The 14,189-nt window shown below is 41.3% G+C and overlaps 1 protein-coding gene across 12 annotated transcripts in view; it reads left to right on the forward strand.

The window, feature by feature from the left end:
- LOC117606700 (uncharacterized) overlaps positions 1-14,189 on the forward strand; it is a 259,654-nt gene that overhangs the window by 188,162 nt on the left and 57,303 nt on the right. For all 12 annotated transcript variants that reach the window (XR_013062566.1, XM_034329491.2, XM_034329497.2 and 9 more), the window contains one exon: positions 3,329-3,467. Coding sequence is in view for 11 of the 12 variants with exons in the window: in XM_034329491.2 (XP_034185382.1) it covers positions 3,329-3,467 (139 nt within the window). In the remaining variant the exon portion in view is untranslated. The remainder of the gene's footprint in view (positions 1-3,328; positions 3,468-14,189) is intronic.

The raw sequence follows: 14,189 nt of genomic DNA on the forward strand, positions 1-14,189 counted from the left end.
TTGATTGGTAATATGTGGCCACCGGCCGTCAGGCTATCTCCGTGACATTTACCAACGGAAATGCCTCGTTTTTCCGATATCCGAGGCCGAAAGAGCCGCTGAAAGGGCTTTTACTGGAGGAAATGAATATTACACCGGTAGGTACCGTAACCGGGCACTCGGGATCAGATGATATTACACAGTCGCGCAGAGGGCTGCACGAATCAACAAGGGTCTGGAATAGCGGCGAATGTGTCGTACGAGATTCAGATCTCGCGATACACAAACCTGTCCGTGAATACCGGCTGCGATATCGTCCGAGGAATGGGGCCACTTTTGATAGGTAATTGACGCTCGTTTGCGCGGAATATCTGTGAAGCGATTTTCTAGGTCCCTTTATTGTTTGCTCTGGGGAAGTTTTGAAGGTAGCAGAAGTTATTCTGAAATGGATTTCATATTTTTATTTATTGCTTAAGTATTCTTGAGCAATTGTTGCTACTTGAGTTAGTACTAGTACTCAAGTCATTATTGGCACTTGAGTTAGTATCAGTCTAAATAATTACTGTCTAAAGATCTTCATCAAGCTGATTGCTTCAGAAGTAATTCACTTGAAAGTTTCTCCCCTATCTCCAAGCATTTCCTCACCACTTCCTTTCAATTCCTTCTCATTTTCCCAAAATCGTTTCTGTGATCTTTATAGCAAAGGTCACGACACACGCAGGGACAATGCGTGCTGTACAGTTTTTAAAACCAACTAACCTTTATTCAAGCGAATACACGTAGACCGTCTTGTAATTACGAGACCCCGAGGACTCGTAAAATTGTAGACGATGCGTGCGATTCAGCGTTTTATTCGCTGAGGGGAAGTTTTGTATTAGGGGATGTTCCTGGAAGATGTTGCAAGCATGTTAGTAATTTTTGACACGTGATAGCCCCGTTATTTTCTGGAAATTGACCCCGCAGACGGAAAGGTGATTATTGTTTCTTCGTTATATTTCTTTATTATATAAATAGTATAACTTTATTCTTCTTTTGTAGAAAGTAGCCCAAACTCATTAGTGAGAATGAAGAATTTTTTAACTAAATTATTTATGATCACCCTAGAACAGCACCAAGCATCACGTACATAGTTTTCTATCCTCAACAAAATTCTAGAACGTACACGAAAAGTTACCCCAACTGTCGTAGGGTATGAACACTAGGCATGAGCAACGTTATTAAAACAGAAAGTATTACTTTCCCCTACGGTAGGAGAAATTATCCTTACCTACCGGTGTCCTTTTAAGCTACCTCCTACCGAAATGGCCAGCGGCTTCGAGGTACAGTAATTAATTAGTAATTATATCAGCAGGGGCGAAAAAGTCAAGCCACCAGGCTACGATGTCGAAACTCACCCCGATAACTTCTGCTTTCTGACCTAACTCCAATTTCTGCTAATTATATCGCGACTGGCTACTTTCCATCCCTCCTTGCCCCCCTTTTCTCGCCACTTTTCTTGCCAGCACTGTCGAGGCTGGATAATATCATACACAACGAGGGGTAGTTAGGGCTACTTCGTAAGATGATAGCTTTCTTTGTTCTGTCTTGATGGGGATCTTTATTTGGAGAGATTAAGGGATGAAAGAAACTGCTTAATACCATTTTCTTTCACTGAACATTTACCACAACAGATTCTATCTCAAATCATTAAACTCCATCGTGTATAAAAATTATCCCCTTCACCCTTTTTAATCCACAAGAAACACTAATTTAGTACATTCACCGCGAAACGAGTTCAAAAAGCGACAAACATGTACATCGTCCAAAGATTAAGAAAGAAAAAAACCTGAGGAAAGCCCATAAACGTCCTCATCCAAGGAACAAGAAAATCGAGTCACGAGCTCTCAAGAAAATACACGTCGTAAGACCGCGACATTATAAAACGATGACGATAATGGTCGACGAAAGCATGGCACGGTTCGCTGAACCCGGAACAGCCGTTTCCTCTCGTCCTTTTAAACAATTGGAGCGAGTTTGCAGGCTTTGCTTCAGTTCGAGCAACGACGAAAGCTACAGAAATCCCGGGATTCTAGGAATATTAACTGGAATGGGTGTAGCCGAACATTCGTGGAGCGGTGGCTGCCTCTAAAAACTAACCACACTATAATTATGTATCCTAACTAGTTTGGCAAACGTACTATACACAAAATATAAAGATCATAAGCTGATAAATTGTACAGTCATTACGTTTGCAAAGTGTACTGTCTTTTTGTCGAGGACTGTAATTGAGGTTACGTCTGACTTTGAGGTTAGGTTCGAGTTTTTAGCGCATGACAATAACCTTCCAAGAATGTGGTACTTTCCTGAACTGACGAAGATGGTCCAACTACATAAAATAAATTAAATTTCTACCGCAGACCTGTAAAAACGCAGAATCTTCTTAAGAAGATCGGATTATCAGTTGAAGGAGGTTCAACCCATCCTCTTTTGTAGAAACCTGGGATTACTAGGAAGTGACGAGTCGCGATTAAGCATTGTTTGTCGACGAGGCATTTTGCATTTAATAAGTCCAGGTATTCGGGAATCCTGGATGGAATCTCCTCGCGAGTATAATCCATCCTCCCGGCTAGTTGTATTTTTGTTTTCCACCGTTACTTCAAGGGGTTATTGCGAACCAGATGGGGGGAATATTATTGCCGTGGCGCGCGTGCATTAAGATGATTTGCGTCCCTCATCCCCTACCTCGTCCCACCCTTGTTCGAGGTGAATGGATGAACGCGCGGTTCCTCGAGCGGAACAGCTCGTTTCCGCGCGATTTACGACTGCACCTCGCAAGATTTTTGGAGATTCGATCCTTCGAACTGGGTTACAGGGACGTTAACAGGTTAGTAGGTTCAAATGAGGGTCTAATAGGGATCCAGCTGCACGGCAGGATGTATGAGGGTGGTGAGGTAACATATGTTGGGAAATATCTGTGAATAGGTTAGATTTTTTCCTAAAACCCTAACAGAACACTACACAAACCTAATAAAGAATATTGTTATATTTATTGATACAGGGAAATATCAACATCCTTCATTTGCACTGGAGAGGATAAGTAACCTAACCTCAACAACCATACCAAAGTGCCAAAAACTGATGAAACAATACCCAAATCCTATCACAGCATCGAAAATTCTCTCTAACTCTAAAAAAAAAAGAACCAATCGATCCTTGTTTACACAAACCACCCCGTTCGGTTTGAATATTCTGTATCTCGGGTCATATATGTATATATATATATATCATGCCTTTATTTATCCAGCAACCTTTGGCCAGATGAAAAAAATGTAAAACCCTCCCCCCTTCTACGGGGGTCGGTGTGTTGCAGGCTGTGAGTTTCCGGCGCAATGGAACGGCCACTGGTTTCAATCGGGGAATCAGGGGTTGGTGACAGTGAACGGATCCATGATGACCAGCAAGGGCCGCTGCATCGAGACCAAAGACGACAAGTTCCTCATTCATGACACGTGAGTCTCGTTTGAATTGCAAGTGAGATATGTATATCGCCGGTCCCGTCGATATGAAACGATGCATGGATCGTATTTCATCCTTTTATCCGCGCCGCCATCCCCCCACCCCTCGCCTCCTTCATACCTCGACTCTGGTTTCGAGTTTGAGCTTTTATTAATTAACTGCACCCTTCGATGCTTTCGACCCTCTGTGACAAAGCACCTCGGGGCTAGGCGTGTCAGTGAAAGGGGTGTATAAAACGTTTCCTAAAGCGAAGGGGGGGGGGGGGGAGGGGGGATGAAGTTTCGAGATTCAGAAACGATCCTCGAGAGGGGTGCGTATGTTCCGTTGCTTGTAATGTTATGATGGATACTGATATCTCTTTAGCAGGGAATTTAAAATATTTGGGGTGAAAGGAGAAGCTTCTTTTTTTAAGGGAGGGGATTGAAAACGTCTTTTCTTTCAAGGATGGTAGATTTAGAAATTAATAGTCCTTGATTACTGAATTTTTTAAACGAAAGATTCTTCTAGTTGGTCGATTTTTAAGTCATTTATAAAGCAGGAAGAGCGTCAGAAAAGTGTCGTGGAACGTTTACGAGAAAAGAGGTCTTTATGAAAGTCTTTAAAATGTATCAAACGAAATTATTTATCAGAATTTCGTTTATTTGTCAGCGTTCATAAGACATTCAGTCGCGGGATGAAAGTCGAGCAAAGTAGCGCAGCGAACGATAAGAAACGAGCGAGATGAGGATCCTTTATTCCGTTTCGTTTTATCTTTCGCTCGGTGAGATTCTTATATTCCTCGGTAGTGACCTTAATATCCACGCTGAAGAAGAATGAGAAGACGTTAGAGGATCATTTCGTGTGCTTTACGAAAATTCTATTTTGTCAGTATCGTCGCTCCCCGCCATTTTACAATGGATGGCGTTCAACGATGAAAGATCAACCGGCCAGATGAAACCATAAAAGCATGCCAAAACGGTCGTTTCCTGTACGCGAAAATTCTCTTCATTTCTTGAAAATGACAAAGTTTGCAAAGTTTCAAATTTGGAGAGCTTAGAAGTTTCGAAATCTCAAGGGTAAAAATTTTGATAACTTGATTAAGCTGGTATCTAAAGAAATTTATAAAGTTAGTAATTTGAAATTGGGACGCTTTGGGCGTGTGAGAAATCACTTGAAAATTCAAAAGATCGAGGTATCACATCAATCAGTAACAAACCCAATCGAATCTCGCTGATGCTACTTCGTCAGCTTGCCTCGGCATCATTGACATGCAAATGAGAGAAGAAAATTGACGAGCAAGCGTGTAGAAAGGAGTGGAGACAAAACGGAGAAGCGAACGGGGAAAAGTTGAAGGAGGACAAGATAGCCGTGGGTATCCTGGCAAAGTTGAGAGTTAAGTTTTAATTAATGTAATGGAGAGTAGCCCGTGATTAGCCTTCCAATCAGGGTGCTACTCTTTTCGAGGATGCTGCCCTGGCGTGAAGGCAAAGAGGACGTTGTGAGAGGAATGTCCTTTTGCGAACTGAACTGTCCAAACGACGCTGAAGCTGGCAAATGGGCCAATCGACATTAAGATTCTTTGATTCGACGATGAAAAGTGATGAGAAGAAGTCAGGCAAATGAGATTCAACGCTAATTCAGTGTTTAGTAACCTCATCAGGATAGCCTCTTCACTTCTTGTCCTTTTTTAATTGGTATAGTCATATTTCCTTTAAACAGAATATGATTTTATCAATTTTTTTCAGGTTAGAATGATTTGAACCACTCTGTTTAAAGACTTACGCTATATCCCTACTCGGGGGGGGGGTTATAGGGTGCTTCGAAAAACATAACCTCAATATGCTCTAAGTCCTTGACAACAAGAGGACAAATACTATTTTCAAGGTTTTTCGTTAATTAAAGCTCCATTATCGATTTGCTGGAAAACCCTCAACGGTAGTTAAAAACAGAATCAAAGTTGCTTATCCCGGTTCAACTTACAGCCATGCTTCTATAGAAACTTCATTACGATTAAAATTAAACTACAAAATTGCTTGCCGGAATTTCAGTGCAATTCCCCGTTCACGGTGAATTTTCTAAACATTTCCGCTTCGATTCTGCGCGAATTCTAATTAACTCTCAGCCCGGGCACAATCAATTATCGAGCAACGTAACAAATCGTCGAGTTTCCGAAACTTTCGCTGTATTAAAATCTGATATCGAACCAATAGTGCTGAACAAACTATACGCTAACTTTCAAACCTGTATATACGTAATCTAACCTCACTTTTATGTATATAGTTATTTCATACATATCTAATTATAACTATATTAATAATATTAATTAAAGCCTATGCGTAACAAATTGATTAAGCTGAAAGAAAAGTATACTATTTGAACGTAATTACAATCAGTCCAAATCAAAAATAAAATGGTGGGCAGGACACATAATGGCGGCACGAATGAGTTGTATTGGTCGAACGAAGGTCGGAAAACAAATTGAATCTAACGTTGCGTAAATACCAGCATAGTGGCCACGGTACTTTTTAATCGATAAATAATTATTACGAAGCTGAAGCCTCAATCGCTCGTCATTACGTTGGATTATCGGTAACCATTAATCGACGCTCGGGTACTGTGTATTACGCACCCCGACGCCAAAGCATCAGTGTCGTTATCAGAAACAATCAAGCCGACTGGAAGTTAATGGTGACGGAAAAACGACACTTTCTGGCTAATCATTTCCTCGTAAATAACAGGAGTACCAATATTAATTTGTTAACTAACGAGAAATTTTTATGATATTTTTCTAAAAGAACGATTGATTTATGAATCATAGCACTGACAAGCCTTTTTACTATAGTAGAACAAAAAGAAATCAACTTTGAATTTTTAGATTATGTTCAATTTGATTGGTTATCTTTTTTAACTATCCAGCTCGTGTATCGCCAAACAACAAAATACAATTATTTTATACAAATAAATGTTAGCCTCGCCTGAACAAACGTAAACATTGTTTGTCGTTGTAATTTGCAACCAGGGAATCTACATATGTAATCATTTACAAACATGTTGATTACAATTGTGGTACAACCGGTGCATTCTAAAACACGATTGAAATACGGCAAAGCAGAGCATTGTACGTTGAAATCAATTGAAGGTTTTGGTAGAGGGGTTTCGGTGTATCTCAAACGCAGCCACGAAAGCTCTGGCCACGATCCGATGGGCACTATGTACCAGCACCCCATAGGTAGATATCGATTATCCCGTAGCGTCGTTAACGAGGCGTCGCGATGCTCAGGTGCCGAGATTACGTTACACTTTAGCCCTGTCTTTAACTCCCTCCAACCCAATGTTGTATAATCGAATGGACACGATTGTTGCGAATGAATTTCTTCTCAATTAACTCGATGGATCTTGATAGTATTAATCAATTAGTAGTTTCATTTTATTTGAATTAGGTTAGGTTTTTTCTCGTTTTAATTTGGAAAACGTTGTGGAAGTTTATAAAGGTATCAATCTCATTCGAAATATGCCAAAGAACAACGAAATCAGCAATTTTAGAATTTTATGCAACGGTCGCTTTTTCATCACGTCGATAAATCATGACGTGCACATTTCGTACCGTTAATCATTTATTCAGTGCGGGACGACAAACATTTCATCTCATTTCTCCATTTTATTTTGGCATTTTTTCAATATTTCAGTTGCAACAATGTTTTATTACTCATCAGTCTGTTTTTATTAACGTTCTCAAAATGTAATGTAATTTTACTTTCGAGATTTATGAAACATTTATTAACAGTGAACATTATATAATAAAAAATGTTTCTGTATGTTCGGGATTGGTGTCGATCCCGGAAGGATTGCGCCGGAAATAATTTTACACTTGCTGGATGGGTTTCTACAAATTGATTTATTTGAGTCAAGAATAAAACAATGGTTGAACACTCTGATCTGACAATCAGTTCACTGAACACACAAACACAAGTAGAGAGATGAGCAGTTACCGTGATCCGTGGAATTTAACAATTTGGTTTTGATCTGTGGTTATGAACAATAAGCCCCGTTAATTTTATAAATTCAGCCCGCTCTTTGATGGTGCCCGTGAACATGTGCTGGATTAACACGTGGTCGGCATCGCACGTGTGCTTTGAATTAGTGTATAAAGAACATTACCTGGTGATCCTGATCACGTGCACAGCTGCGGAAGATCGTGAACAAAGATTCGGTTGTGAACACGGGGTTGAGAAACGCTTAAAATGAACTGCATTGAACTTTTCTTTTGAGCACGTGGTGATTTACTTGATGCGTTGATCGATAATGGCGTCGTTGCGCGCGAGCCGGCGAGAAGACCCCTGCTCACGCATTGACCTAGATGGGCGACTCCCGATCGATAAATCGATCGACCGTGAGCGCCATCATGATTGAGCGGATTCTCAAACACTGTATTTTCAAAATACCCCGTCTACAAAAGTGTGAATCTACTTTTGAAACGTTCTGTATAGAACATTAGTCCCTCATAAGTTCGAATGAGAATTCCCTCTCTGAACCACGAAAGTTCACCCCAACCTCAATTTTCAGTCACTTGATTTCGATTTTCACTTGGTGAGAACTTCATTATAACCAAAGCAGGAGCTTCCCAATGTTTCCTAATAAAAGGCTGGTCACAAGAGACGGGCGTCGATCCGTAGGAACGGGTTATAGGCTCGAACGAAGCCAGGAATATAGAGTTGGTAACGAGAAAAAAAAAAAAAAAAAAGAGGAAAAAAGAGTTATATTGCCTTTGCGTTTGCGACGAGGCCACGCGACGCCAGCATATGAATAATATCCTGTCGGCCAGCCGGGAATTTCCTCTCGCCTTTTCCTACGCGATCCTCCTCGTCGACGGAGAGGATCCGCTGATTGGATTCGAATTGAAGGGAAAGTTTATCTGTCCGTCGACGCGCGTTACTTCCGGGAATCATTTCGGTTTCCAACCGAACTAGAACCGACCGGAAATGGTAATGACGTCTCGCGTTCTCCGCCGTGATGGATATACTTTATTATGGAATTGTCAGCTGGCTCAATGAGATCCAGCCCTTCCCTCTGCTTGAAATACGATTCCGCTGTCGAAGTTGGATCGCAAAGCAGATTTTCGGTTTGCTCGAGGGTTGAGGAATATTGTCGATGGATATTTTATCTCTGTGCTGGTTTTCTCTGCTTTTTAAGCTATACCATTCTGCATTTTCTCATCCTCTTTTCTCTTTTGGAAAATTATGCTGTAGGAAATATATTTAATGTTAAAGGAAAAATATGGCTGAAAATTCTTTAATTTCTTTTCATATAAAATATTTTCAATCTTTTTTGAAACTGCTCAACAGCCAACCTATCTTATTTTTATCGAACTATCTTCGCCGTAATTCCCTTGCAAAGTTTAAAACAGTGTCTCGCATAATTACCGAAAGCAGTGCAACACGTTTCTGCCCGAACTCGCTTGGTCGATCGGTTTACCCGACGCTGGCTCGAGACAATGAACAATGGAGACGAGCGAGCGGTTCCGCATAACTGAGAACGCCTGCCGCCGAGAGGATCCAGCGTGAAAGATGAAATTCGAGGCGTTGGCGCGCGTTGCAGCCACAAAAGAGAAGCGGAAGAACAGACGCGAAGCTATTTACCAGGAGCGTCGCGAGTCGTCGTCTAGCCGGCAAGAAAGCGGCAAGTTATAGATGCTCGCGGGTAGAAAGGCTAGATAAGAAACGAACGTAGAAATATAGAGTAACGACCGAGACGTTTCTCCGCGAAGGAAAAGAAACGATCGTAGAATCCTTTTCCCTCCTTTCCCGGCTCGATACTATCCAATCTTTCTTGAATGATTCACGACGATTGGCTTTATCGATCGTTTTGTTCTTGTTCGCCAGGGCGATGGTTTTAAATTTGTTCGGTGTCTACTGGCAATTAGCGACACCTGAGATTTATCAGTGACGCTGCTTGCCTGTTACCGGTCGATCATGATTTGTTAGGTAGTTGCAACCGTTCTATCGACTATTAATTAGGCTTGATTGCTAATTAGCGAGACCGGTGCTTTATTTTGACCTGTCTAGTTATCGGTTTTGCTAATTGTACGGCTGGCGCAGAACAGCTACGCGTTTGGTCATTTAACGATGGATCATTGTTCGTTTTATGATAATTTGTGCTAGATCTACAATTCTTTGATAGTTTCGATCCAATCATTTCAATTATGTCACAGTAGAAGTGTTAATTCTACAATCTGTACCTGTATCAAATTTATAGGTTGTGTGGTAAATTTATTTATTAGAATCTATGCAATTTTTTTTACATATAAGATCAAAATAAAAATTTCATTAGTAATTGAAAATTAACCAAGTCCAGCGGAAAAAACTCGAACATAACCTCTTAATCGATCGGTTAACATAAATTGTCCGCCGTGTTAAATAGGTCCAGATTAAAGAGTAGGTGAAAAATCCACGCGAGAAGCTGAAACCTTCAACCGCCAGGTCACGACCTTAATTTTTTCTCTTGTAGCCTTGCCGCTTCCTCTTTGTCCGCTTTTGAGCCACAGAAATGGCCGTCGTGTGTCGTTGCGGGGAAACGAGCTGCATGAATAAATAAAAGATGGTCGGAGAGAGAATGAGCCGGGAAAAGAGGGCGGGTAATCGAGGCTAGGACGAGTTAGGCCAGGAAAACTTATCTAATCAATCAACCCGGCTGATCAAGCTTTCATTGATCGCGGTAATCCATCAGGATATCGAACTGATACAAACAGCGTTCCAGCCGGATGTGCCTGGACACCCTCCAGTTCTCGCGTTAATTATTTTTCGTTGAAGGATGCAATGAGGTGTTGAGAAGATGTATTCTTCCTGCTCGGGCTGTTTGTGGTTATTGATCACCAACGGTATTCAAATTTGGTTCATCAAGAATTCTAGGTTAGGTTTGCAATGGCACTTAACTTAGGAACATTTATATTTGAATATTAAAGAGAGGTCTACAAAGAGCAACGTTTATCCGATTAATTCGAAATGCATAAACAAAAGAGACACCCAAAAGTCACTTCCTAAGAACATAAAACAGTTCTTACAGTGATGCCAACCTCCTTGATCGAAAAGCACCAAGGCGCGCTGGCTCAATCTACGTTTTAATCATTTCGTTTTGGGACAAAGGGTTGAAAGGACGTGCAAATTGTCAGAGCAATGCTAAATAATTGCGATGAGGAATTATCTGAAAGATTGTTTTCTTTTGTTATAAATTATCTAGTAAATTGAATGCATTTAAAGCTCTTGCTCTGGTGTTTCATGATTTTTTAGGTTAGCTTCGTTGATGTAAGAGTATCGTATTATTTTCTGATTAGATCGCGTTATTAAAAGTGATCGTTTAAAGCTTAATCACGTTTGTTTCAATTTTCGTTTCCACGATTAAAAAGGACGTTTATTGGTGGCTCACGTGTTTCGTTTCGCAAGCACCACTCCACCGAGTCTCCGATCCAATTAACGATGAAACTGATTCCATTCCCGAAAGTGTCCTCGATCCTCGAAATTGTAATTTCGTTTCGTTTGCCCTCGATCTGAGACTTCGCTTAGCAATATTTCACGCGTTTCGATTATTCGAATTACGTGCGCGAAAAAGCGCTTGGAACGTTCGACCGTTGAAACGCTATTAAACGTCGTCGCAATTAAAAGTTAATGAGCATCGCTTTTTCCCGTCGTACAATGTAAATTACGTTAATCAATACTTTCCGTTCGCATGATACGGGAATTCTCGAAATTGATTCGTACCATTCATTTCCAGATCTGGAATCGTTTAATTTTCACGCCTTTGTAACCTATACAGGTTATTTAAAATCATATTTCTCTTATTCATTCATTTTCTTTATTGACACTTTTGATGCAATTCTATTTATAATATATTTTATGAATTGCAACAGTTAGATTAGAATTTGAGGTTGGGTTAGAATTTAAGGTTAGGTTAGAATTTAAAATTAGGTTAGAGTTTATGGATAAGTTGGTTTGAAGTTGGAACAGGAAGACATCAAACAGAATTCAAATCTTTTTTGTACAAACGATCAAAATTTTTTGACAAGTGTCTTTCTACCCTACTTGTAGTTAATTTCTATGTCCTTCCCTTTCGTTTCCCAGTTCTAACAGTTTTCAGTTTTTTATTGGAGTTTAAGTAGGCCGAGCAGAATCGTTCTTTCTCATTCTACGGATTTATTTCAATTTCTTCGGAACATTGGGCTTCTTTGGTTTCTTTACGAGGAAAATAATCGTTTGTAATGGTGGACGGAGCAAGGAAGATAATTCCTCGAACTTTAAACCTCCCCGGCGTTTTTCCTCGCGCCGATGATGGACCCACCGCGAGTAGAAAACTACCTGTAATTACCCTCACCCCCTCTGGGTACATTTTTCTACGGTGGAACAGCAATATCTCTTCGCCAGAAGAAACTCGCCAGCGGGCAATAAATGTGATCGTTTAAATCGTTGAATTGATGGAATGGAAAAAAAGCAATCCCCATCAGACGAGAGTAATTTGATCTCAAAATACTCCTTTTATAAGACCATTCATCAATCTTATTTATATTTCAATATCAAACACCATCCCTTAATAAGAGAACTTCTTATCCAGAGGGTCAGACAAAGAAAAGTACCATCAGACAAATAGCCCTCCAGAAATAGTGGTTTTTTTAGTGTGACACAGTTTCCTTGGGTTCATCAACCTCTATATGGCATCTGATCAACTCTCCATCAACCCCCACATGAACCATAAGGTATCAATACTCAGAAGGAGATCGTTTCAAAAGAGCAAAATGGTAGGAAAAGTTTCATCCCCTCTGCTGACGTCTCCATTTCCGGCTGCGTTAACGGTCCACGCAACCACCTCCACCACCATCGACGAGCTTCTCACCCTGAGGCTTCGTTGCAGCAGCAACGGTATGGCCGTTTTGAATGGCGAATGGTCGGATGGTGGGCCTCGACAAATAGAGACAATTAAGCGGCTAATATGAGATGCCCTGCCGTGTGCGTCGCTCCCACGGGTATACCGGACGTGTGTGCGGACGAAAGAGGGGGGGGGGGGTCCAGGGGTGGTCGCAACAATGCTATGCCACTGCAAACACCACCAGGGAAAACCAACAATGCACGCGACCCACTAGACCCCATCTACCTCGTTAAAGCCCTACCTCCTTCTTTCCTCTTGATCTCTGAATCGTGATCTTCTCTTGATCCTTCGGGTCAGATTCAACCCCGACAATTCGGGAATTTCTGTCTTTGATGCGGTGATCCTTTTGCGCGCTTCTGATACGATCGCTTGAGGTATTCAAGTTTAGGTATGTTTGGACTTCTGAAGACAGGATTCTTGGGTATATTGGGACTGTTTAGCGGATGTCCAGGATGTTTAATTGGGGTGTGAATGTTTGAAGGGACGTTGTAGGATTTATGGTGGTGTTCCGTGTCTTGGAATTGGGGGAATGTTAATTGATGCGACCGAGGAGATGTTAATTGCAACAGTAGGTGAGAAAATGTTTGCACGTAATTAGGTATTTAATTAGGTAAAGAATGGTAATCGGAATAAACAAAAGAAAAAGCAATATCTGGCAAGTATTTAGCGTCGTATGTTTTTTCCCTAAATTTCGGACATGGGAAAATAAAGCGTACCAAACACTGTGTACACACGACTCGTCCACCCACCCTTAAACGATCCGTGTGTATTTAGGGTAACTCTCGAAACGAAACGATTCAGGGTGGACAGGGGTGATCGTGACGGTGCATACGCTCTTGAAATCGCGTTAAATGGACGGATGGAAGGGTGAAATAACGTTGCGATTATTGTTCTGCAATTTTATTTATTTTACAATTCAATAATTCTACCTCGATGGCAATTGTTCCCATTCATAACTTTCATATTACTTAATTAAAAAAGAAAAATGTCCATAGGTCCATTGGGTCCTCGCATCCTCTGTCTTCCTCCTCCACCCTCGTTTTCATCAAAGTTATCACCCTGTCTTTCGAGGCATGTTTTCTTCCACCAATTTCCATCGACTATATTCGAAAAAAAGAAAGAAATTCCATTTCACTGAATCCAGCCAGTTGGAGAAGCGATTCCTCTTTCACGTCGCCTAGACGCATTCACCGTTCGCCATTGACGTGTTCGAAATTCCGAGCGCGTTGAAAATTGCTCGCGAAAACGCGCGCGGTCGCATTCACCGGCGACTTTTCTTTTCGAAACGGTAACCGCGTTACCGGCAATACTTCCGGCCCGACTCACCTATTCGATTATCGATTTCTTTCATTTTATTTTTAAGTGACGCTTCCGCAACCGCGCGAGCGCGCACATACACAAGCTTGATGGTAACTCGTTTGCGCGGGAGAAAATTCAGGTGCTCCGCGGGAATTTCCAAAGCGGAAGAGTCCTTCTTTCTGCAAGAGAGAAAAAAGAAGTAGATCGGGGCGAAGGAAAACGGTTCGGGTACTTTAATGGAGAACGTTCGAACATGGCGGGTGGAAAATAAGCAGCCTGGATATCCTTGCGGCGGTGTGGATGCTTTTGCATTGAAACCCAAGCCTTTTTGCTCGTTTTACGCTCGTTCCAGCTCGAGGAGAAGCCCTCGTGAGGATCGACACTGAGCGATGCGAAAACTCGCGCTTGTAAAGGTGAACGTTTCTCACTGGAAATACCCCCTGTATTCTTGAATTTTTCGACCTCTCGGACGGCTCGGTACTCCTTTAATTCCTTGAATACTTTTCAGCATTTGCGGTCGGTCAAAA

The sequence above is a fragment of the Osmia lignaria genome, chromosome 8 (assembly GCF_051020975.1).
Source record: "Osmia lignaria lignaria isolate PbOS001 chromosome 8, iyOsmLign1, whole genome shotgun sequence".
NCBI classification, from domain to species: domain Eukaryota; kingdom Metazoa; phylum Arthropoda; class Insecta; order Hymenoptera; family Megachilidae; genus Osmia; species Osmia lignaria.